This window comes from Chlamydotis macqueenii, chromosome 9 (genome assembly GCF_036417535.1).
Source record: "Chlamydotis macqueenii isolate bChlMac1 chromosome 9, bChlMac1.mat, whole genome shotgun sequence".
Lineage (NCBI taxonomy): Eukaryota > Metazoa > Chordata > Aves > Otidiformes > Otididae > Chlamydotis > Chlamydotis macqueenii.
The window spans coordinates 19035853-19059745 of NC_141564.1; the positions used below are offsets into that span (position 1 = coordinate 19035853).

General features: G+C 50.2%; 2 protein-coding genes across 6 annotated transcripts in view; both read right to left on the bottom strand.

The window, feature by feature from the left end:
- The window catches only part of LOC147599726 (uncharacterized), a 249732-nt gene that overhangs the window by 18064 nt on the left and 207775 nt on the right, over positions 1–23893 (bottom strand). For 3 of the 5 annotated variants that reach the window (XR_015259353.1, XR_015259355.1, XM_086754604.1), the window contains exon 3: positions 17215–17491. Coding sequence is in view for 2 of the 5 variants with exons in the window: in XM_086754604.1 (XP_086610730.1) it covers positions 17215–17491 (277 nt within the window). In the remaining 3 variants the exon portion in view is untranslated. Of the gene's footprint in view, positions 1–967; positions 1104–17214; positions 17492–20333; positions 20435–23893 lie in introns of those variants that run through there. The other 2 variants (XM_086754605.1, XR_015259354.1) reach the window with 2 other exon arrangements.
- SOX2 (SRY-box transcription factor 2) lies at positions 5790–7179 on the bottom strand. Its single transcript, XM_010116660.2, has one exon. It carries the CDS (start codon positions 6735–6737, stop codon positions 5790–5792), a length of 948 nt encoding a protein of 315 aa, XP_010114962.2. The 5' UTR covers positions 6738–7179.

Sequence of the window (23893 nt, forward strand, 5' to 3'; positions counted from 1 at the left end):
CGCTGCCCCCGGAGCCCCCAGGAACCGGCGGCATCGCCTCTGCGGCCCCACGGAGCTCCACCGGGCCCCGCAGGGACCCCCCGAGCTGCGGGCCCTCTCGCTGCTCTGCAGAAATCAATCGCCTGGGAGCAACTGCTTCGTGACCCGGCTCTGAAACGCGTTTGGAGGGAAGAAGGGGATCGAGAAGCGAATGTGAAAAAAACACATAGAAAAGCTAAAATAATTTTTTAAAATAAAATTGAAAAGAAAAAAAAAAACATTCTGCAAAAGCTCCCGTGCACATGGTAGAGGTCCTGCGAGGCGGCCCGCCGCGCCGGTTCCCGGAGCTACCGGAGAGAAACTCCGGGAGAAACTTCCCCGGCCCGGCCCCGCTCCCCGCGGCTGGGACCCCCGAGCAGGGGCTCCCCCCGCCCTCCCTGGTGCTGCCGTCTCCAGGGGTTTGGTGAGCGGGGGACGGGACGGGTATGGCCCTTGCCCCGCGGGCAGTGCCCGAGCCCGGCTTCACCGGCCTTGCTAAATTATCATGAAAAATTGCAGCTCGTTTCGGCGCGCCCCCTCCCCCTGCGCGCACAGGCGCACACGGACACAAACACACGCACACACACGCGCCCTCACACTTACAGACCCACGCACACAGGGCTCAGCCAGAGCAAATCCGCTGCGCACTCCAGCAGCAACGCTCGAAAATCATCGCGGCAAGGTCTGGGAGCTTTGATTTGTCCCCCACCCCGCGCTCCCCCCACCCGCGCAGCAGGCCGGCCCGGGCCCCGAGGCGCGGAGCGGGCAGCGCGGCCGGTGAGCGGGCGCGGACCCCGGGCAGGGGCGGCCGGTGCGCGGGCGCGGTGCCGGCCCCGGGGGATGGAGCTCGCCCTCCTGCTCCTGCACGGCCAAATGCGCAGCTGGGAGGATTTCCATCCCGGGGATCCTTCGCTTTTCAGCTCGCAAGTGAAAGAGCCCCCACACTCACTTCAGCGTGCGGTGCGTCCTCGCCAAGCGAACTGATTCCTCAAAAGCAAAATAGCACCAAACTTCTTGCGATTCCCCGCGCCATCGTCAGAAAAACTGGTTTTAATTACCAAAACTAAAATAGCGGTGGTGCTAACTAGCAGGCGATCAAACCGCAATCAAACTTCAATCTCTGAGCAGTTAGCTATAAACTGTCAGCAATTGAAAAGTAAACCTGGTGCACACAAAGGCTCTGTTTAATTTTCTTGTTGTAATGGCTCTAAATGAGGACCCCATCACTATGCAGTTAAGCGGTGTTGCTTGTCCCCCTGAGGCGCTGATCAGTTCTTTTTAATGTGAGAAAACTGGCAGCTCGAAGCCCGTCAATGGAGCTCCCACAACAAAAGTCCTGAAAAGCTGAATGAATTGGGTTTGTAATTACTGCTTCCCTCTCCCCCCTTGCAGCTTATCTCTTATTCATTCAACATATATTATTGTCACCTAATCGCATACTCCCAACATTTTTTTTTAGTATCTGCTACTGCGGACATGTTTGTTGTAGAAATTAAACAAAATAATCCTCCCTTCTCTTCCCCCCCACCCCCCCAACAAAAGTGTTGAAACGACAGTGTCAGGCGAGGCTGGCTGGCGTTACAAACGTGGAGACGCAGCTCTCCTGCCATCTGAATGTCAGCATTTTGCATACATCCTCGGGAATCTCGCACGCAGCGGAGCAGGCTTTAGATTTTAATATTTGAGTTAGATCAGGATTTAAATAACTGAAGTGTATCTAATCACACCTATCAGTCACGGGCCTCTTTCTTCCAGTGGGACCTGTGTTACACGCTACTTCAATTGCTGAGCTTCTGCCTCCCGTTCGCAGACAGACCCAGCTCTGCTGCCCGCTGGAGACGCGGGGGAATGAATCTGGAGAGAGAACCCGCTGCTGCGGGGCTCACCGCCACCCCCCATGTCCCGCAGGCCACCGCTGGGCACCTCGAAGACTAGACCACCCCCCCCCCTTTTTTTTTTTTTTTTTCTTCATCCAAGAGAGGGCCGAGGGGAGCCGGCAGCGCTCGCCCGCCGAGGGCTGGAGCAGGGCCGCCGGGCACAGCCCCTCCGCGGGGCCCCCGCCGCCAAAAGCTGCCGGTTGCAGGAATCAGTACAGCTATTACAACCAAATCTACTAACAGTCTAAATAATTAATTGAACCATTGCTCTTTGACCCTTGGAAAGTCCAGTAGGGACCCGTTTGTAGTAATAATACCCCCGAATGAGCCCTTGTCAAATATTCATTTAGTGGTTAATGTGAGCAATTTCCCCCTGGGACAGTCTGTAATACCAGCTTCCCAGCTTTGGCAAGAAACCCTGCTAATCTACCTCTCCAGTTCCGCAAAATATTTTAACACCCCGGTCCTTAAAAAGCCGTTAAAAAAAAAAATCACAGGGGAAACTATAATCTTATCCGCGGGTTTATTTCGGCTCTGAAGGGCAGCGGAACGTTACGCGGGCGCTCCTGGCCCGAGCATCCCTCTGGCTGGAGAGCACACAGCGACTCACCAGAGCGAAAACGCGGGGAACCCAGACGGTCTTTCAATAACCGAAATAAAAACCTATCCACCAGCTCTGCTGCACATTTCAGCTACCGTAACCGAAAGCTCAGGATAACGGCTTAGATGTCAATTGGATGTGTTGAATTTAAAATTAGCAGTGGACAATGGCGTTCCTCCAAGTAACACTTTGAAAATAAAATCGTTTAGCCGTACGTGTAAAATGCTTTGTGTTATCCTCTCTAAACGGATAAATGGGTGGATGGACGGATGGATGGATGGATGGATGGATGTAAGGAATCTGCCCAAGAGAGATCAGGTTTCAACAATGTATATTCCACATCGTACTCCGAAATCTAAGCTTAAACAAATTGCCCATATAAAACTTGCTGAATTCACTAAGCCTGAATATGTGGCTTAGTGCCTTTTGTTTAATGGTATTAGCTCTCCTTCTCTATGCGAATTGTAAAAGGACCAACATTTCCAACTACCCCCCTCGAATATTTTAGTTAGCACTTCAAAAAGGGGCCAGGTTTTATTGCTGTTAATTGGCTAAGATTTGCTTTTAAAAAATGGCATCGCGATATCGATTGGGCTTTTATTCCTGGTCCTCTTTTCCCAGCGAGGCGAGCGGGAGAGGGGATGTGGGCTCGTTACCACGTGAATAATCTCCAGACGCATTGCAAAGGCTCACAGCTCTGAAAAGGAACATTTCACTCGTTACATTAACGGAAAAGAAATATAAAAGGTTGGGAATCTACAAGAATTCCTGTACTGCCCAAGTACCGCGACAGTGCAGAAATAAAAGGGACAAAGGGAGCTAAACTACAAAACCAGACAGTGAGCAAAACTCCACATCTCCTAGTCTGGCAATTTTAGTTTTCATCTGGACAGCAGGCTTCAAGGACGGAGGCCAGAACTGAGCCTAGGAAGTAGCACTGCCAAATAAAAGCCACAACCAGCCAGGTAACTTTTTGTGTTGTGGGGTTTTATTTGTTTGTTTGTTTGGGTGTTTTTTCCCCCTGCCTTCTTCCTCCCCGAGCTAAAGCGAAATCCAGTGACCGACAAGAAATGCCAGAGAGAAAACCTGAGCAACACTTGCCTCCCGTGCCGGAGTGCCCACTTTGTGTCTCGCCCAAGCCAATCACCACATCCTTCTTTGCCATGCACAACATGCCATGAGCAGAAGACACGACCGGTTTGCAATCACGCTGCCCCCCATTTCCTACTCAGTTTGTTTTTTTTAAAATTATTATTACTATTATTTACATCCCACTCGCGCGTTTCCCAAGGGAAACTGCAGCCGCGTTAGCAGTACCAAATACACGTTGGGGTTTCGGGGGGAGGAACGCAGTCTGCCGCTGCGGTTGCTCGGCCCTGGTCCCGGTCCCGGTCCCGGTCCCGGCCCAGCCCGGGGGCACCGGCCCAGCCCCCGGCCGGAGCGCAGCCGCCGGCGCGCAGCAGCGCGGAGCCGCCTCCTCGGCAATTGCGGTCACAACTGTACAAAGTCAAACTCTACCTGGCACGGATGGCGGATCTCTCCCTCTCTCTCTCCTCCTATTTGGCGGGCGCCACCGCTTCTCTTTGGGGCTTGTGACCGGCTGCAGAGAGTGTCCGAAACCGGGCTACACCGCGCTGGCGATTTAAGAAACAGGATTCAAGAAAGAGCGTGAAAAGTCTCTGGCATTAGATTGGTTTTGTTTGTTTGTCCGCTTTTTGTGGTTTCTTACCTTTGCCCGGCCAGGCCCCCCACCCCCTCCCGCTTCCTCCCGCGCTGCTCTGAAGCCGGAAAAGTTTGGGGAGTCCCGGAGAAAGGGGTGCGCTCTGCTCCCCTGCACCCAGAGGCCGGCTGACCCGCGGGAGGAGAACGGCACCGTCGGGAAAAAAAGAGAAACGCGAATCGTCCGGATGCGCAGACCCCGCCAGCCCCGGCCCGGCCCCGACGGAGGCAACAAGTGGTGAAAAGCGGCCGGGTCCGACCCCCGCAACCCTCGCGCAACCGACCTCCGCGGGACAGGAGGGCCTGGCCCCGCACCCGCGAAGGGGCACCGGCAGTTAGACCACCAAAGCTATCGTACTTCTCTCCATACACACACAGAAAAATACTCACGCATTATATACAGTGCTGCATTATTTATCGTACTCGGTTGGCTACCACGATACCTTCTACCGCATCAATTATTAAAAAAAAAAAAAAATCCTGTGTTACAAAAATAAATCCAAGACTCAAGTGGAACTTCAGTGTCCATATGTCAAAAATTTATTTATCTCAAACTGTGCATAATGGAGTAAAAACTTAACTTGAATATGTACCTGTTATAAGGATGGTATTAGTTCAAATATATACATGGACTGTCGGCAGACTGATTTCAAATAATACAGAGCCGAATCTTTAAAATACAACTACGGAAAATGAGAAAAAAAAAGAACTTAAAATATCATCACAATAAATTTACAGAAATGTTACAAACCATAAGAAAATATTTCAAACACAGTAATTTCAGGTTGGTATTTTTTTTCCTTTTCTTTGAACAGGATGAAGTCTGGAAACAAAGTTATTATAAATTAACAAACGGCGTGTGAACCTGCATGGCAATTTTTGCTTTTTAACAAGAAGTAAAAAAAAAAAAAAAAATTTAGTACAATCTAAACGTTTGCCCTTTTACAGCAAACCAAGCCCATGGTTCGCTAGTACTCATCCTCCCTTTTTCGTCTTTTGTACAATTTCTAAAAGAATTTAAATGTCCAAACGCTGTAAAATTTCCTCTCTTCTCGCAGCTGCTATAAATTCAGCTGACAAAGCCACAATGCTCCAAGTAGGCTCTATTTTTTAAAAAATAATTGGCAAATTCGCGAGTTTGTTTTTTTTCCCTCCTTTCTATATTTCCAATGGACATTCTGATTGCCATGTTTCTTTTGATAAATACTGTACAAAAGTTGCCTGCAAATATTAAAACATTTTCCTCTTCGCTCTTTGAGTCTAGCTCTAAATATTATCGGTAAAGACTTTCGCAAACTTTCTGCAAAGTTCCTACCGTTTTCACTAGAACTTTTTAAAAGTTTTGTGTGGTTGCTTCCCCTCCGAGATCTATACAAGTTCCTTGTCGGTTTAATTTCTGCCCTTCCCACCCCGTCCCCCCCTCGACCTCCCGCCCCGAGTTTTCTCTGTACAAAAATAGTCCAAAAAAAAAAAAAGTCCAGAATTTCTAATAAAAGTTTTTTTTTTTGTTGTTTGTTTGTTTTTGTTTAGTTTTTCTTCCCCCGCCCGCCCCCCGCCCCCCCAGCCCCTTTGTCTTACATATGCGATAGTGGGAGTGTGCCATTAATGGCTGTGCCAGGAACAGGTGCACTCTGGTAGTGTTGGGACATATGAAGTCTGCTTGGGGCAGCTGGTTCTGGTACCTCAGCACCTGGTAGATACATGCTGATCATGTCCCGGAGGTCCCCAGCTTGGCAAGGAGCCCTCGAGTGAGACGAGGAAGTGACTACGGGGGGACTGGAGCTGGATTCCGTCTTGACCACCGAGCCCATGGAGCCCAGGGCCATGCCCGGGGTCCCTTGCTGGGAGTAAGACATGCTGTAGGTAGGCGATCCGTTCATGTAAGTCTGCGAGCTGGTCATGGAGTTGTACTGCAGGGCGCTCACGTCGTAGCGGTGCATGGGCTGCATCTGCGCCGCGTTGTGAGCGTTTAAGCCCGGGTGCTGCGGGTAGCCGAGCTGCTCTTGCATCATCCCATAGCCTCCGTTGGTCCAGCCGTTCATGTGCGCGTAACTGTCCATCCTCTGGTTCACCCCAGCTCCCAAGGTGGCCCCAACCCCTACCCCGGTCGTCATGGTATTGGTGCCCGGTGCCAATAAGCCCCCCGGCAACGTGTACTTATCCTTCTTCATGAGGGTCTTGGTTTTCCTCCGGGGTCGGTATTTATAATCCGGGTGCTCCTTCATGTGCAGAGCTCTGAGCCGCTTGGCTTCGTCAATGAAGGGTCTCTTTTCCGCCTCGGATAAAAGTTTCCACTCCGCCCCGAGCCGCTTGCTGATCTCGGAGTTGTGCATCTTCGGGTTCTCCTGGGCCATTTTCCGCCGCTGCCCGCGGGACCAGACCATGAACGCATTCATCGGGCGCTTGACCCGGTCCGGGCTGTTCTTCTGGTTGTTGGCGGCCGAGTTGGAGTTGCCTGTGCCTCCCCCCGAAGTTTGCTGGGGGGCGGGAGGTTTCAGCTCGGTTTCCATCATGTTGTACATTCAAACGACTTTTGCCTGGAACAGCCTTGAGCAGAGAAGCGAGGAGCAGCCGCAGCGAAGTCCCAAGCCGGACTTCTCTTTTTTTTTTTTTTTTTTTTTTTCCTAGGGAGGGGTAGGAAAGGGGGGAGGGGGACTCCCCAAAACCACACTTGGATCAAGATCAGGATCTTCCTCTTCGCTGATGGATTAATAATGCTAATAACTGCTATTATTACCGCCGGAGCCTCGATTTTAAAAAACTTCTTCTTCCTCCTTTTTCCCTTTTCTCTGCTTGCCGCTCTCTCTCTCTCTCTCTCTCTCTCTCCACCTCAGTCTTAAAGAGCCAGCAAACTACTTTACCCCCTTTTGCAAACACACACACTCTCTCTCTCTGCCTTGACAACTCCTGATACTTTTTTGAACAAGTTAATAGACAACCATCCATGTGACGGGGGCTTGTCAGGGAATAAATGTGTTCGCCCCGGCCAATCAGCGCTCGGCGGCTCCGCCACTGAGGACAAGTCTCTACCCCTGGTTTTGCATGAAACGGGGCGGGGGCTCGGAGCCGCCGGGACGGCTCGGCGGGGGAGGCGGGCCCGGAGGCGGCCCAGGCAGCCACTGGGAAGCCTTTGTATCTCCCCTTCCAGCAACAGGTCACACACGCCTTTTGGAGGAAGTGGGTAAACAGCATTGTTGCTACGTGTTGTTTTTTTTTTTTGTTGTTTTTTTTTTTTTTTTAAGTTGGTGTTGGCTTGGGGCTGGGAGAAGCCACGGGGGGAGCGGAGCGGGAACGGCTTCCCCTCGCCCCCCCTCCCTTTGCAATGCCCCTCGGTTTGGCGGGGCCTTGCGTGTGCAGTGCGCGCCCCATCTGGGCCGGCCCAGCCCGGGCCGCCGCGGGCGTGGGGTCTCCGTGAAAGCGGAGCCCTCCGCCGCGTCCTGTCCCGCGCCTCTCCCGGGGCGCCCCGCTGCCTCTCGCCTCCGGGGAGCCGAGACCGAGGGGCCGTGCCCTTCTCCCGGCCGTGCCCCAGGCCCCGCTCCCTTCCGGCCGCGGCACACGACGCCGAGCCTCGGAGGACGGGGAGTGTCTGATGCAAACACGGGTCCCCCAAATGCCATCCCCGCAGAACACAAAGCAGGGCAGCCCCAGCACTCCCCTCCGCAGGGGTCTGGGCCGCGCTCCGTCCCGGCGGCGTAACGTTACCCCGCGCCCATTGTGCGGACGCGAGCGGCGCTGGGTGGGCGCGCAGCGCGGGGGGAGCGCGGCCCGGCGCTACAAAAAGGTAGTTTTGTTTCTCTTGTTGTCACGACACGGGCCGCACAAAGCCCCGGCTAAGTTTACTTCCACTCTCTTGTTGGGATCTTTGTTGCTAAACCGCACTTGACGACAAAGGAAGGAGGGGAGAGAGGACGCGGAGCAGGAGAGGGGGGAGTCGTTTCCCGGCCCCGCTCCGCCCGCCGCATCCGCGCTGCCCCGCGCCCTCCCCCGCCCCGCTGGGTCCGATCCCCCTCACAGGGTTCAGCCGGCGGGGGCAAGGAGTGGCGGGGGGACCCTCGAGCAGGGCCCCGGGGCGCTGAGCGGGCGGGGGCTGGGGCAGCGCCCGGGCGCCCCGCGCGGGCTCAGCCGCGGCGCTGCGGCGCCCCCTGCCGGCGCGGCCGCGCCCCGGGCGGGGAGGCGCCGCCGGGAAAGGGACGGGGAGCCGGGGCGGGGGGCAGGGACCGGGCAATTACACCCCGTCTTAATAATAATAATGATAAAAACCAGCCAGCGAGCAAGGATGCATCCTTTTTTTTTTTCCTGTGTGTGGATTATGCAAATAAATCCTATCGGGTTTAATGTGTTTAATTCGAAAATGTATGTATAACCCGTAGATAAGTGATAGGTTAAACCCTCGAAAAATAGGTGCAAATTACGAGATGTGGGATATAAACGGGTTCTGATTGTCCAAACACTCCTGAGGGCATGGCGGCTGTTCACTTTCTTATCGTTCTCCCTTTGATCTGCAGCTGATAACGTTAATAATAATTAAAAAATCTTAGGTATAAGTAAGTTTTTGAAAAAAAAAAAAAGGGGAGGTGGGTGGCTGGCGGTGGTGTTTGTTCATCGTAACAAACTGATAACTGAGGGCTGGTGGTGCAGAGGCAAAATGTTATTTTTGCTCCGGCTGTAGCTGCAGGAGGTGCGTGGGGTGCGCTGCCGGGGGCTCCACGCAGGACCCGGGCGGCGTGGGCTGCCCCGTGCAGGCTGGAGACCTTTCAGGGCCCGGCCCTTTCCTAATTGCATTCATCTTAAGAATAAAGGGTGGGAAATGCCTAACAATAGTGTTATCGCGAGTATTTACAGCTCTATTTTAATTAACTGATTTAATTATCGATGCAATAAACTATCTGGCCTATATACATAATAATCCATGACAGAAAATAAGGTAGGGCGATGGCTTTTTTGGGGCATTTTGTGCCTTTCCTGTGGGCGCAGAGATGTGCTTGCTTGGGAATATGTACGCGCACACACAGGCTGAAGCAGAGGCAGACCGGGATGCTGGCTATAAAATAATAATAAAAAAAAAGATTAAATGGTCCCTGATTTTCTATATTAATGACAATAACAACACCACCACTGTCTGGAAGAATATAGCCACGTTGGGAGGGAGGCCTGCGGAGGGATGGTTTAATCTGAGTGGATTTAAAAAATCGTTGCCTTTGGTATAATTTATGGAAATGAAAAGTGCTTACATTAAACAAATAGTCCGCGAATGTTCTCAGTGATGGGCTCTGCGGCACACGCACTCTTATTTCCAGGTTATGAGTGTCTTTAAAAGAAAATGAATGTTAACTACTTGGATTTCATGTATTTATTGTTCTAATACTCGCCAATTTCTCTAAAAGCCCTAAGGATGCAACCTATCGCGTTAACTGTATCGGAAAGAATATACACATTTTCGTATTATTTTTTTTTTCTGAACGTACTAGTAACTAATCTAAAGCAAACTATTAAGCAGTCTTGTGGAGATGGGAGATTGCAGCTCCATTTTTTGTCCTTAGCTGCAAATAGAGGTTTAACTTGCAGTAATTAGGTGAGAACTAGCCAAGCATCTTACTATTATGATGCTTGTTAAAAACGCTTCTTTTCTGCATCTGCATTTGAGTGTGTTCCCCTCCACTCTTAATCTTCTTATGGAAATGAAGGCGAACGGCAGGGAACCTGCAGAGACTTAGAGAATGTCCTTGTTAACTGGAATTTCTCAGCATTGCTAATTAGCAGAGTTTGACGACCACCAGTATTGGGGAAAGCTCTGTTTAGCCACTCACAAACCCTTCCGAGGAAGAGCAGACTAATTTTATTTTGTAATTAAAATCTGAAAAGGGCCCTATTTGACAGTTAGGGCTATGAGAGTTTTATCTCCCTGTGAAATAATTACTGCCTTGATAACTCAATTTTCTGCAAAATGTCAACTGTGAGCTCCAAAAGTTTTAATTTCATTACGTTAAAAAAAAATAAATGCGAAGAAGAAAATGTACAAATTTCCTCTTTCCCCCTCTGGTGCTGTAACAGCCCAGCGCTCCGGGGCCGAAGTCAGCCAGGGAAGTTTTCACGCACAACTGTGCCCCCAGTCTCTGGGGGATTTCAGATATCACATGGCGAGTTTCCGGTAGTGTCCCGAGGAAAAGTCGGGGAGATATACCCTGGAATGCCCTAGAATCAAAACCACGTTTCGAGTGGGTGCGAACCCAGCGGAGAGGCAGGGGCCACGGGCTGGGGGGTGGGGGGCAGGAGCAGCCCCGCTGCCCGCCTCTCCCCAGCCCCCCGCACGCTCCCGAGGTGGGGAAAACGCGGGATTTCCTCCGCCAAATAAGCATCTCACATGGCGAGGGATGGAGACCCAGCGACAGCCGCCGGCCACTTAAAAAAAAAAAAGAGCTCAAATAAACTTCAGAAGTTTGGCGGGGCCGAGCGCGGGTGAGGGGGCGGCGCGCCCGGCCAGCGCCCCGCCGGGGTCCCCGGGCCACCCTCTCTGCACGGCCCGGGGGCGGCTGTTCGGGGGTTGCAGGGGGCAGCGAGGCGCTGGAGCGAGTGTAATCCACTCTGCTTACGTTTTGGATATTTTTAAAATTATTATTTAAAACGGATTAATCTCCTTTTTGTCCCTGCCTGTCCAGCAAGTAGCCCGATTGTCGCTCTCAGAAGTGGCATTACAAGTACAAACCGTGGCGGGGGGCGAGCCACCACCGCTCCCGCCAGACCCCATTTCGCCCAATAATTTCATTCAAGGGCTCTAAGGACCCTTGAAAGCTGGGGATTGCCGAAGGGAGCTCCGCGTTCCTCCCCGGCCTCCCCTTTCATTCCCCCCCTTCCGCCCCCGCCTTCTCCCTAACGCAACGGCGGGGCGAGCACACGCACGGGCGGGCGACCAGCGCTCGGCCCCGGCCCCTTCGAGCCGCGGGGCCCGGGGTGCGAAGTCTGGGGAGAGGGGGCAGACGGTGGGTACCTGCCGTGCCCTCTGAGCAGCCCCTCTGCCACCTCCCCTCCCGGCCACCACCACATCCGTCAGCGCGCCGCTGCGGGCCGTCAGGGCGTTAAAAAACAACAAAACGCAGGGAGGTTAAAAAACAAGCAAACAAGCAAAAAACACAACAGAGAGAAAAAAGAAGAAAACGAACCGGCTCCACCTTTCTCCAGTGCTACGAGAAGTGGAATTAAAAAAAAAATAAATAAACCTCAGATCTGTGACGAGTTTAACGCACGCAGTAAACAACAGAAAAGTCGACCCGCGCACACCACCTCTCAAAGTCGCTTTCAAAAGGTTTCTTAATAAATGGAGAAGCCGATTGTCCAAACACGCTTCCAGGACTCTTCATAAATAGCCAACAGCCTCCTCAAACTCTCCGCGAATTTTTTCCCTCTGCATCTAAAATAACACTACCCGGCCCTCCTTCCCAGAGGCGAATACAATTGAAGCCCGTACTTTTTTTTACATGACCTTAAAAATAAATCAGAAAATCAAGCACCAGTGGCGAAGATAAACTCAGGAATTACTGCACAGCATAACGGGGTGAAATTACAGTTGAGTGTAGGCCCTTTAGCGCGAAGGCAGCCACCTCGAGCAGGATCCTTTTGGGCAGCCTATTTAAAGTTATCTTTTCCTTCCTAGTTTTATAAGAACAAATGAGTTTTCTTTTCCCATTGTAGCTGAGCGAACTCATGTATATTAAACACAAAACCCCTCCTGAAGAACGCTAACTGCTTTCCTTAAACCCACAAAGGCACAAAAATCCAGAATTGAAGGTTTCCAATTCCTGAATAAGTCCCTTTAACTCTCTCAGGCTCGCAGGAGAGAGAGACTGGGGACATTTTCTGAAAGTCTTAACGCCTGGAAGGGGCTATCTCAAATAGAGATGTATTGTCTTCTGCTAAAGTTGGGGCTTCTATTTTATTTCCCTCTTTCCCCTTGACCATCTTTGTGTTGACTTAAGAAAATAATGGTGTAAAAAAGTGTCTGTTCATGCGATCACACGTGTCACCCAAATCAAATGAAGTCCTCTTTGGCCTCAGCGCAGTTTTGACCGAATTATTCCGGCTCCTCCATTGAATTCACACCATTTCCCAAAGAAGCTCTGGCAGTTTCAATGGGAACGCCTGAAGCACGGCCTGGGGTGCTTCAAGGTCGCTTCTCAGCGCACCTCAAACCTTGGCATCCTGAGGCAGGGTTTGAAAAGTACATTAAAAAAAAAAAAAAAAAAGGGCCCTTTCCAGTGATTCTCAGATCACTGACACGATCGCCCATAATGAAGCCAAGACGGTGACTTTTATCTCGCTGTTCCTCATAGTCCTTAATTTGGACCTCATTGACAGGACAGACGGTAATGACACTTTCAGAACTGTTATGGTCTGGAGTGACAATCTCTCCATCTCGCCCATGGTTTATTGACACCATGGGCTCATTGTGTCAACTTAGGCTTGTGATTTCAGAATTCTCCAGCGACGGGCTCGTTGGGGGGGGATTTTAATTCAAATTATAGACTAGCTGTCTATACTGTGAATTCATATTTAGACGGCGCTTAATCGGAGCAGAGAGACGCTGCTATAAATAATACCACCACCACTTCCACCATTCTCCATCCAGAGACCCAGCAGAGCCTTTGCCGGAGGCAGCCCGGGTGCAGGGAGGGGGGCGAGGGTGCCCCAGGGGAGAGGCAGCGGCGGGGAGCCCCGCATCTTCCAACCCATACTTAGGCCACGAGTGTGCGGTGTGGGCGACCAGCGGGAACGGGAGAGGCGCTTTTGGCACACGAAGATCTGGAGCAGCCCTGCGTTGGGGGTGTGGGGGGCTGTCTAGGGATGTCACAGCTCTTTTTCCCCGGAAATCACGGGCGAGAGGGGCTTCTGCACGCCTGTCCCCGCGGAAGCCTGCCCGGTGGGACCGGGTGAACGTGGGGTGATGGGCCTGCGGGGGTGCCCACGGGGCTCGGCGAGGGCAGACGGGTGCTCAGGGAGGCAGGTGCCCGGGGGAGGCTGAAAGGAAAGGTGAAGGGGGAAAAGCTGCCCCTGAAACTAGCGTTTGAGGTTGCTTTGCTGGTTGGTTTCTTCGAGCCTCTCCTTCCACCGCTCGAGAGAGAGCTGTAGGAAATGCCGGCATCCAAAAAAACCTCATTCCAAAAGACATCAATAAACTAAAAATGCACTTTTCATCCAAGTGGAGACAAACGAGAACGAGCAGCGAGCCAACCCCCCTCCCTCGCTGCCAGCTGCCTGCCAAGCCTGGGGCCTGATCCCCGATTTACAGCCTTTGCTCCCTTGGGGAACGGCCGCGGAAGAAAACCCGGCATCTGAGTCAGGGGCTGAGCCCAGGAAAAGCGCGTTTTGGTTAAAGCGGTCACTCGGGACCTTCGGTTTTATGTGCCAACTTCTGCCCTAGAAGGGGGGGAGTTTACGACTCCTTTACAGCCCCCCTCAGAACGGCTGTTTTAAGGGGGGCACTGACAGCCCCTCTCCCGAGCCGGGTTAATCATTCACCCTTCTTCAGCAGGAGTCACGACATTTTTTGTAAAGTCCCTCCTGACGCTAAACCGTCTGTACCGAGCGCTCTGTATTTTTTTTTCCGTTTCCTGTGGTAATTGATCCATAATAGCTCTGTTTCTAGCTAGCTTGACAGATCATACAGATGTATATTTTTGCTTAATTTCAGAGTTATATATGCCCAACGCACGTTAATTAAAGAAACGGGAAAGGAAATCGGGGAATTCCGTTGTGTAGGAAATCTATGCGGGGCTCTTGCTATTATTTATAGAAAGTGCTATGTCTTTATTTTGGGCGCTCTTACTGCAGAAATGCCTTATTAGGAGTCTCGAGCGACGACCAAAGTAAGAGAATGGAGAAAGTATACCCGGCGCGACAAGAAATAATCTTTTACAAAAATCTATTTGTATATAATTTCTACAGTGAAAAGTTTCGTGTGAGACCAACAGCCGTAGGATTCATTTAATAGGAAAACTGCGGCGTTATGACTCTCATCCAGGCTGTCAACAGGAGATACAAAATAACCCCAATTTAGCAGAAATAATTTGGTTTCCATTAGTGTTTCTCTTCGCACGCAAGACGCAAAAACCGTGCTGGGTATTACCGCATCTCGCAAACACAGCCGTTAAATGCACTGCACACAGCTAGGCAGATGCCTATAAAATAAGTAGCCAATTCATCTAAAAAGTTGGTGACAATACAGCACTTCACATATTTTGGCTAATCGTTTTATATCACCCAGGTTTCTTTTAAATTTGCCATCTCCACAGTGAGGAAGAAAAAAAACCCACTCCAGGCATTCACTTAAGAGAACGCTTCTTCCTTTTCCAGGAATTGCGGGAGGAGGTGTTCATTCTTCTTCTTTTTTTTTTTTTTTTTTTTTGGGGGGGGGGGCGAGACGACTTTATTGCTTCGGGTTTAAACACATGCCATTAAAAAAAAAAATCCTTAATGAAAAGGAAACGTTCAACACTGCTCACAAGCAACACCTGTCAACGCTGACTGGTGTAAGACACCTTGTGAGGAAAACACCAGCACAAGTCCCTGAAAGGCTAGCGTTGGCTGACAGCACTGGCACACCAAAGCTGGGTACGAGGGATAATTAATCCCTGTTTTGGTGCAGAAGTTGGTTTCCAGGATGCTCCGCTGCCCGGCAAGCAGAGCCCGAGCTGGCGGCGTGGTCCCGCAGCAGCAGCCCCGCTCCGCCTCGGTATGTGAGAGCAACGCACATCCACATTTCTACAGGAGCCAGGCTTTCGGAAAACTCTGCTTAGAAACAAATCGGTGGCATTTTAATTTTTTTTTTTTAAAACGTCTGTATATCCACAGAGCCAACCGCACAAGCGGAAGGCGGCTTTCCCTTCCGCGATGTCTGGGCTGGGCTCTCAGCTCACCTCGCCCGTCCCCGCTTCACCGACCTCGCCGTAACCCCCCCGCAACTCCACACCACTTCCAGGCGCTGGCTTCTCGCCTTCCCTTTCGTCCCTCCCGCCCGCTCTCACCGCGGCCGCTCCCGCGGAAGTTTCCCGCGGGCGGCGGGAAGCCCCCGGCGCGGCCGACAGGGGGCGCCGCCACCCGCGCTGGGCACCGCCTCCCGCCCGGCGCGGCCCCGGGAGAGGGGGAGAGCCCGGACCTGGCGGGGTCGAGTGCGGATCTTTGGTCTCCGTGGATAAAAAGAGATTAAAGGCTAAATTCCTTTTTTTTTTTTTTTCTTTTTTTTTTTTTGTATCAATTTTAACCAACTACGAGAATGTAGAGCTTTCATCCTTTGATGTTTCCCAGAAAGAAACTGTTACATCGGTTGTGAAATTACACGGTTTCAGAGCCAGCGAACCAGCCGTGGAGTGGTAAAATAATTTAATTAAAAATAATAATAATATGAGGACCCGAGCTTCCGCAGAGGCACTTAAAAGCTGACACATGCCCCTCCGTCTCCCCTCTCCCCAGCGCTCCCGATGTTTCCTGACTGCCGTTTGATGGGAATAATTAAAAATAAAATAAACCCGCGCCGGGTGGGGTCTCGCACCCCTCGCTTGCAAAGCGCCGTCCTCACCCTGCCGCTGCCGCACAGCTCCGCTCGGGAGAGGCGGAACACCGCACAAAAGCAAATCGCTAAAATCAGAAATCAAATGTTGGTCTTTTACCATATTAAGCATAAATAAAATTGTAACCGGCTACCCACTTTCCCCCTACTACAAAAACTCTTCACCTGTATTTAAATAGCACGTCTTTAATTACAGCAGTTGGGGATGTATGAGGCTGAAATGAAATTAGCAGTCATTACCAGTCCTTTAACTCTGTGGTGCTTTTGATCAGCACTAAATTAGCTTTCCAGTCCTAACAAAGGCTCTATAGCAAGCAGCGGGCTGTAAATAAGACAGCTCGACCTGCCCTCAACACCTTTTCTCTTGTCAATCACAGCTCTATCATTCAGCTCAAGATTAACCTTTATCTACCAAATTCTTACCAAAAAAAAAAAAAAAAAAAAAGAAAAAAAAAGAGGGGGGAAAAAAGGGGAAAAATCCAACCTCAACTTCGCTAACTGTAACTAAAAAGAGCTTCCCTTTAAACGGTATTAGAATAAGCCAAAATGTCAAAATTGATCTCTTCCCACCTCAAATTGCCGTGCATCAGAAGGCAGCGTTACACCGAGGCAGTTAAATACACTGATTTATTCTCAGCCTCCCCGGGCATCCCCCCCGCGCTCAGCCAGAGCCCTGCCTGGGGCTGCCCTGCGTCTCTCCCCTCCGGTGTAACCCCTCTTCCAGCGCGCGGGGAGCCCCCTCCCGGGGCTGGACCCCCCCTTTGCCCGGGAATGGGCAGGGGGGGCGCCGCCGCCTCGCCAGCACGAGGGCGCGGGCCGCGCGCCGCGCCGCCGACAGGGGGCGCCAGAGGGCACCCGCCACGCCAGCCCCTGCGCGCACCCTGCGCGCACAGGTAACCCCCGCCCGGGCCGCCACACCGCACCCCGCGCACGGCCCCGACCGCCCCCGCGGCGCGGAGCGCCCCGGGCCGGAGGCGCCTCCGGGCAAAAGGAAACGGGCAGCGCATCGCTAGAAGCCGCGGGACGGCTCAGTGCCTGTAGCCGAGTGCGGTGCGCGCTGCGCAGCTGGGACCTGCCCCCCACCTCCCCGGCGCTCCGCGGCTCACCCCACGGGGGAACGCCAAAATAACGGCGCCCTCTGAAACACCCCGGGGCGGCGGGGGAGTGTCCCGGCTTCGCTCCAGCACCCCGTGCGCTGCGGGGGAGAGGGGCGGGCAGGGGACGGGGAGCGCTTTTGCCCAGCGGTACGGTCGCCATCAGCTACCGCGCAATTTGAGCCGAGCTCAAATCCGCGCACGAGTCCCCAGGGTTAAGGCTGCGGAGCCCCGAGCGGCGGGTCGTAGGTGGGAGCTACGTTTCCAGATCGTTTTAGAGGTCACGAGGGAGGAGGGGGGGAGGAAAAAAAAAACTGTGAATGTCAAAGTTCTGCTGCAGCTACTTACATGTCGGTGCCAGAGCAGGGTGGTGGCGAGTTAGCGGTTTGATTGGCAGCTTCCAGCGAAAGTCCGCGCGGACTCCTGAGCCCGGCTGAGCCCCGGGGCTCTGAGCACTTTGCACCGGACAGAAGCAGTTGAAGGAAGCTTGCACGTCCCCTTCTCTTCTCCTCTCCTCCTCCATCCAGGACAGAGAATGAATCCATTTCGGTTTTTCTTCTCCCGGCTCTCCTTCCGTTTGCCTACACATCCTCCAAGTCCTAGCCCTAGCTTTTAACTGCAGTCCCTGGAACAAGAGGGGAAAAAAATCGTTTATGGCTTAAAAAACCCAAACGGCTGGTTTTGTGTGTGTGTGTGTTATAAGAATGCACCCACAACAACAAAAAAGTCACTTCTCTGTCCCCCACCGTACAGCAGAAGAATAATAAAAAAGCTTTATATTTTTGCAGTGGGTATTCAAAGATAATTTGATGCCATTGTTTCTGCTACAGATGGTTCTTTTTAATACAATAACACTGCTCTTTGTGCATACTACACACAATAAAAATCGAAAGCGTTCTCCTGAATAACCATTTTGTTCTCGCTTGTATACAGGCCAACAAAAGCTGCTGTGAGGTAATGGGTTCTGTTTATTGAAGCCATAGAATAGAGGTTTGATAAAGATTTTTGTATATAGGGGGAAAAAATTAAAATAAAGACCTCGCAAGGTCGAGCTGATCTCTGCTTATTTATTAACACTGAAATATTTTATCAATATATTTATTTGAGCTGCAGCTGCAGGGATCCCTCCTCCCCTCCCCCCTGCGCCCCATCCCTAATCAGCTCAAACATCTGTTTCTCTGAATTTGGGGAGAGCTGTAGCTGCAGCCAGACCTAAAAATCTAGACTTTTAAAAGCAAGCGGGGCAAAACAGCTCAGAGGCGAAGGCAGCGGTTAGCGGAGAGGCGCGGCTGGGGAGCCCCGGCTGCGCGATGTATGCGCGGATCTTTGTGCGCGCCGTTTTGCAATCTGCGGTCCACGCACACACAAAGGCGCAATCCCGTGCTAACGGCCACCGGGACGAGCCCACGGCATTTCCCCGGCGGGTGGACACCCGGCGTGTCCGTGCGCCTCAGCACCCTTCCGCAGCGCGCAGCGGCCCCCGGGAGGCAGCGAGCACCGAGGGCGCTCCGGGCTGCAGCAGCACTCCTGCGCCCTGCTAACTTACTGCTAAGTCATGAATAAATTAGCACCACTGAAAGGGGGAAAAAAAAAATATTAGAGGGAAGCGCCAAGCCTCGCGGCTATTTTTGGTTTGGAAATCGTTTCCCAGGTGGAGGGTTCTGCGCCCGAAAGTCTCCCCGTTACCCGGTTTTGGGTCTGGTTGCGACTGCGGCAACTCGAGGGGAGCCCCAAAGCAAAAGAAAGTGCTTAGACAATAGGGCGCTGCGGGAAAGTTGTTAGTCAGTGCCTGTGTTTGTCTACCTTTCTATAGGAATTAACGCCACAGCTCTCTGCGCCTCTGTAGCCCGGGCTGACAGTAATCCACCTCTGTGACTTCTGCCCTTTGTGTTTTCACAAAACTCGGCTCACTTGTAGCACGACAACAGCACGGAATAATGACTTTAACCTTCAAACATTCTTTAATTAGCTTTTTCAGCAAACTAAAAGATGCTCAAATGAGCCCTTTGACAAAAAATGACCCGCGCCTTCAAATTCTACTTTCACTTTTGGGACTAAGACGGTATTGGTTCACAACTCGTCTGAAGTCATCTAATAAGGGATTATTTAGGAACTATTACCCATACGCCAATTAAAGCCTCTCCGATGAAATTCGGGAGACAAAGATAAGCATCAAAACGGAAAATTAAACTATTTGCACATGGCTTGTTTTTCAACAACCCATTTTCCGTCTCAGGATAAACATCTTCGCGCCAGCTCGCTCCGCCGGAGCGGGGAGGGTACGGGAAGGGTGCGGGGAGCCTCTCCGGCTGCGGCCCCGCCGGCCCCGCACAGGGGGAGGGGGGTGTCCCTGCTTCCAGGGGACCTGTTCCTCCAGGTTAAACGCCAAGGGAAGGCTCCCAGGGAGGGTGGCAGAGCCCACCTCCACGCCAAGCAACCTCCTGTGGATGCCAAGGGGTCGCGGGGGAGAAGTGGCATAAAAGATGCAAACGTGGCAAAGTTAAGGAAAACGTGCAAGAACTTTCCTAAACTGGCCTGGTTCAGGAAGAAAGTACCGCTCCTCCTGAAGAGGTATTTTATTTCTCAGAGCATTTTGCTAGCTACGGTGGTTCTCTGGGTTACATGGGAACCACACTGAACAGTTTAACACCGATTTATCATGGAAAGATGATTCTTTTTTTTTCCTTTCCAGTCACAGTATCCCGACGGTTCAGAAATTTTACATCGTTCTTAACCGCGGTATACAAATCTTCGAGAGAGTTTCCAGGCAAATTACAGCAGCATCCTACGGCAAGCTGACAAAGAGATTCCAGGAATGCCACGCATCTAGGAGGGAAATACGAATCCCTCTCTTTAGTCTGAAGCACGAAATTGGCTTAAAGCTCATTTTGCAGATAACCAGAAACGAAATCATCAGTGCGTAGACTGGGTGGCTGCAACTTTCTAACGCTCTGCAGCAATTTCTAAGACTTTTTGTAGGGAAAAGAAAAAAAAAAAATGAACCACAGGTTGGAAGGGCTCTAAAAGAAACTCGCATCTCAACGCGCATTTTTCGCCCGTGTTGTTCGCGGAGAGCTGGGCTCCCACACGGGCATCGGTACCCTCAAGTCTCTGTGCCGAGACCGATCCCAGGGGGTGGTAAAATGAATGTCCTAGATTTTGGAGTTCACAATTAATTTTAAACTCGGAAAAAACCCCACCTGCACCCAGGCGCGCAGATAAAATAGCGGATCACTCCACATTTACGAAATACAGTTATATCTCCACGTTGCATACCCGAACAGAACAGACCAGGAAGGCGTTTGCCGGACGCACTCTCCCGCAGAGGGGCTGAGTGCGGGGCTCTGACCCGCAGCTGTGTCCAGAGAAGAAATAATTTCTGAATTTTGGGGTTCCTACCCGGGACAAACCACTGACTCTGGTTTAAAGGAGGAAGGAAGAGCCAGGCTCCTGCTGGCACCTCTCACCCGCAGCCAATATTCCTGCCCCGGCGGTACCCGCACCGGCCCCGCTCCCCTCCGCGCCCCGGGGTTCATCTTCCCCGGAGGAATTCAGGTTGGCACGAAACGGAACGAGCCCTTGCTTCGCATTCTGGATCACTGACGGAGGGAGATTAAAGTTTAACACCAGCGGGCTGCCCCGCAGTCACCACCCGCCCCCGGGCGCCGCCGGCCACGCGGGACCGGGCCCGGCCGTGCCGCAGCCAGCGGCGAGGGCGAGCGGGTGGGAGAGCGGCGCCCGCAGCCCCCGCTGGCCCCGGGGAGAGGCGCTCGGGGAGAGGCTGCTGCGCCCACGTCGCACTCCGTGGGACCTCGGGAGAGCCAGGCCCTCACTCGCTACCTCGTCTTTTCCTCTGGGGCTTTTTTTTTTTTTTTTTTTTCCCCAAAGGGAAAGGGCTTCCCAAATTACCATTTCCAGAAGTTCTTATCCTCTCGTTTCGTTTTAACAACGTTCAGGCTTTTCTGACCAAAAAGCCCCGTGTGAGAACTGCGGTGGGCACGCGTGGAAACGCACCCCTCAGAAAGGGTGGACAAGCTTCCCACCACCTTACAGCTTTAGAAGAACTCTTACGACACATCGATAGCAGGTTTTTTTTTTTTTTTTTTTCTTTCCCCCTTGTTCCACTCACCCCTCTGGGATACGACGGTAAAAAATCCAGTTACTTAAAAGCAAAGAACCTGTACTTTACCAAAGCGGCTCCTGAGGGGCCGCAGGTTTGCACAGCGGGCAGGCCTTTCACTGCATAGAAACGTATGTAAGAACTTCACATTGTGCCTCCTAAAACTGGAGATTTCTCAACTATTCAGATTTTTTCATGATTGCTATGAAACACCCGAAACCTGCTCATTTATAACCTCAGCATTTACTGCGATATTTTTGCGATGGGTAGCTGCGGTGCCAAATACTCCTTTACTGAAAGATGACCTCGTGGTACAGGATAAATATCTCTCGGGAAGAAGAGCAGAAAATGTAGCACCAGTAACATCCTGTATTTTGTCCAAATACCTCTGGCACTTGACACCTTCTTATATTAAATTCTTTAGATGGTAACTTTCTTTGGAACTGGACTTTTTTTTTACACACTAAAGATGAATTTATCAAATAACTGAAACTTGTTTCCAGTAACTATTAAGTTCTTGTGTATGTTATGCCTGCATTACAAATATATATTGATTCTGAAAATGTTTTGGCAAATAACAGCAATAAAAAAACCATACAACATGTATACATGTGCACGCAGTATATATGTACTCCACGCTGTATGTCTCATACCCACGCACACGCTATGTACTGTACCTATGAGAGTACACAGTCCAGTAGTGCCTGTTACACACGTGGCATATGCTACTGCATATTTACAGGAGTCGGAGACTCCCTGCACATGTACTTCCATACATGCAAAAATGGAATTTGCATGTGTTCTTACATCTTAAATGATGTGAGAAACATAACTTTGAGTGCTAAATTCTGAATATATTAGCATGGAGTAAGGTGACAATCCACAACCCGCATGCAGGTCATTTCTCAAATCTTAGGTTTTCATTATGTGATTACTGTTGCTGTTAACAACCTGGAACTGGAAGGGAGAGTGCCAATCTTGGCAGGGGGCTCCCAGTGAAGGCCAGAAAGCTCTTCACTGGCAATATTCTGCCTGGCACTTTCTCCATCATCATTGACTTAAGGATGAATTTGGGGAGGTTAATTTTTTTTTTTTTCTCTATGGTTTCTGCACGGTTTCAAGTAGTCTACCATCACCATCTCATCATAGTAACATCTGCTGATCCCCATAACCTGTAGTGACTTGGTGATTTTATGAGGTAAATTCCGTTTATTTGGAAACATTCTGATTTAGGTAGACACTTACAATATTTGCCTCCGATTCTTCTCATTTTTTTTTTTTCCAAAACCTGTTTTCAACTCTAGCCATTATAGGACTCAAGATAACAATCAGGGTCCATAGTGGGCCACAACACATTGTCCTCAATGCTTCTTCCTCTGAACAACGTAGGCCCTAAGTAGAAATCCCTCAGCATAATTTGAAACCCTCCATCAGTATTACAGAATAGCAATTTCAAGGTTCCTGACAGCTCAAGAAATCCAGGTTATTTGAAAGAACATTAATAAATAAGAATATTCAGAAATGAGGGATAGCTATTTGCAGCAGGAAAAGGGCAAATATCTCATACTGTAGCTGGCACTGAATTAAAAAGTATACAACGGATTAGATATCAACCACTTCTATCAAATCCCAGGCCCAGGAACCTAGGGGGAGGGAAGTGTGTGAGAGCAGACGCTTAGAAGGTAAAACACCCCAATTAACCTCATTATCTGTTGCAAAACTGTACTACTAATATTCTGGGTTTTTCAAATTACTGTTGTTGTTGTTGTTGAAGAGAATCTGTTGACTATAGCATGTGTTCTGCTGTAGTCTCCCGAATCAGCATTGCCCTTCTTAAGGTCAGGGGAATGTATCTTAAAACATTCATATATTTAAAAAATATGTATTGTTATTTTAATAGACACTCTGGATAGTTTAATTTGTATCTGTATTAAATTAAACATATGGTGAACAGAGTATAATAGATTTTCTATAATTTAGCTGCCAATGTGGCAACAGAAGCCAGTTACTCTCACCAGCAGACTTGTCAGTGGTTTGTTTACTAGCTTATTTGAATTAAAATAAAGCTTCGCTTCTGCTGACTGCACATCATTATCTATGAGACCATAATCCTGCTAGCAAATCCTATATCTTCCAGAACTGGCTCTTTTGTTTGGGATTACTGAGAGCTTAGCCTATAACAAAGAGGAATAAGGCATCCCTCTCATCCTCGTAATTAAGTGTGGGGAGTAATTTAGAAACAAACCCAGAAAGATGTACAATTTGGAGTTCTGCTTCTATACAGGATTGGGGAACAGAGGAGGCCAAACACTGATTATGCTAGCACAATGTTTAAACTATTAAACTACTGTACAACAGGAATCCAGCTTTTAAAAAGAAATGGCAACTATCAATAAAGTATTAAGTTGCTTTACACTAGAAACACATTTTTTGCTTATCTAAAGGTATGCTGGAAAATTTGGGTGGAGCTTAAAGATTGAAGACTATTTTAAATGTCAATTTTTCTACGTACATACTACATACACTTCACTTTTATAACATCTCCATTTTGAATTTAATTTAACACATGAAACTTGATTTGTATTTTAAAGTATCCCTTAAATGGGGATTCTCATTTTGGAATGGGAATATTCTCTAGGAATAAGAATATCTCTGTCAGCTGAATGTGCTTGTTTAAGTGCTATTTTTTAATACAACCAAGATTTATATTTTCCTTTAGGAAAACAAGCAGTTTAAAGTTGTTAGCATCTTACAGCCACCTTAGAAACGACCACAGCATTTAGGAAGAGCATAAAAATTATTTTAAAATAGGTATTCTGAGGTCAGTCAAACATACATCAGCAATCTTTAGACTCCGTTGCTCTAGCTGTATTCATGTCATTCAATTCTCTTTTTGCTCAAAATGAG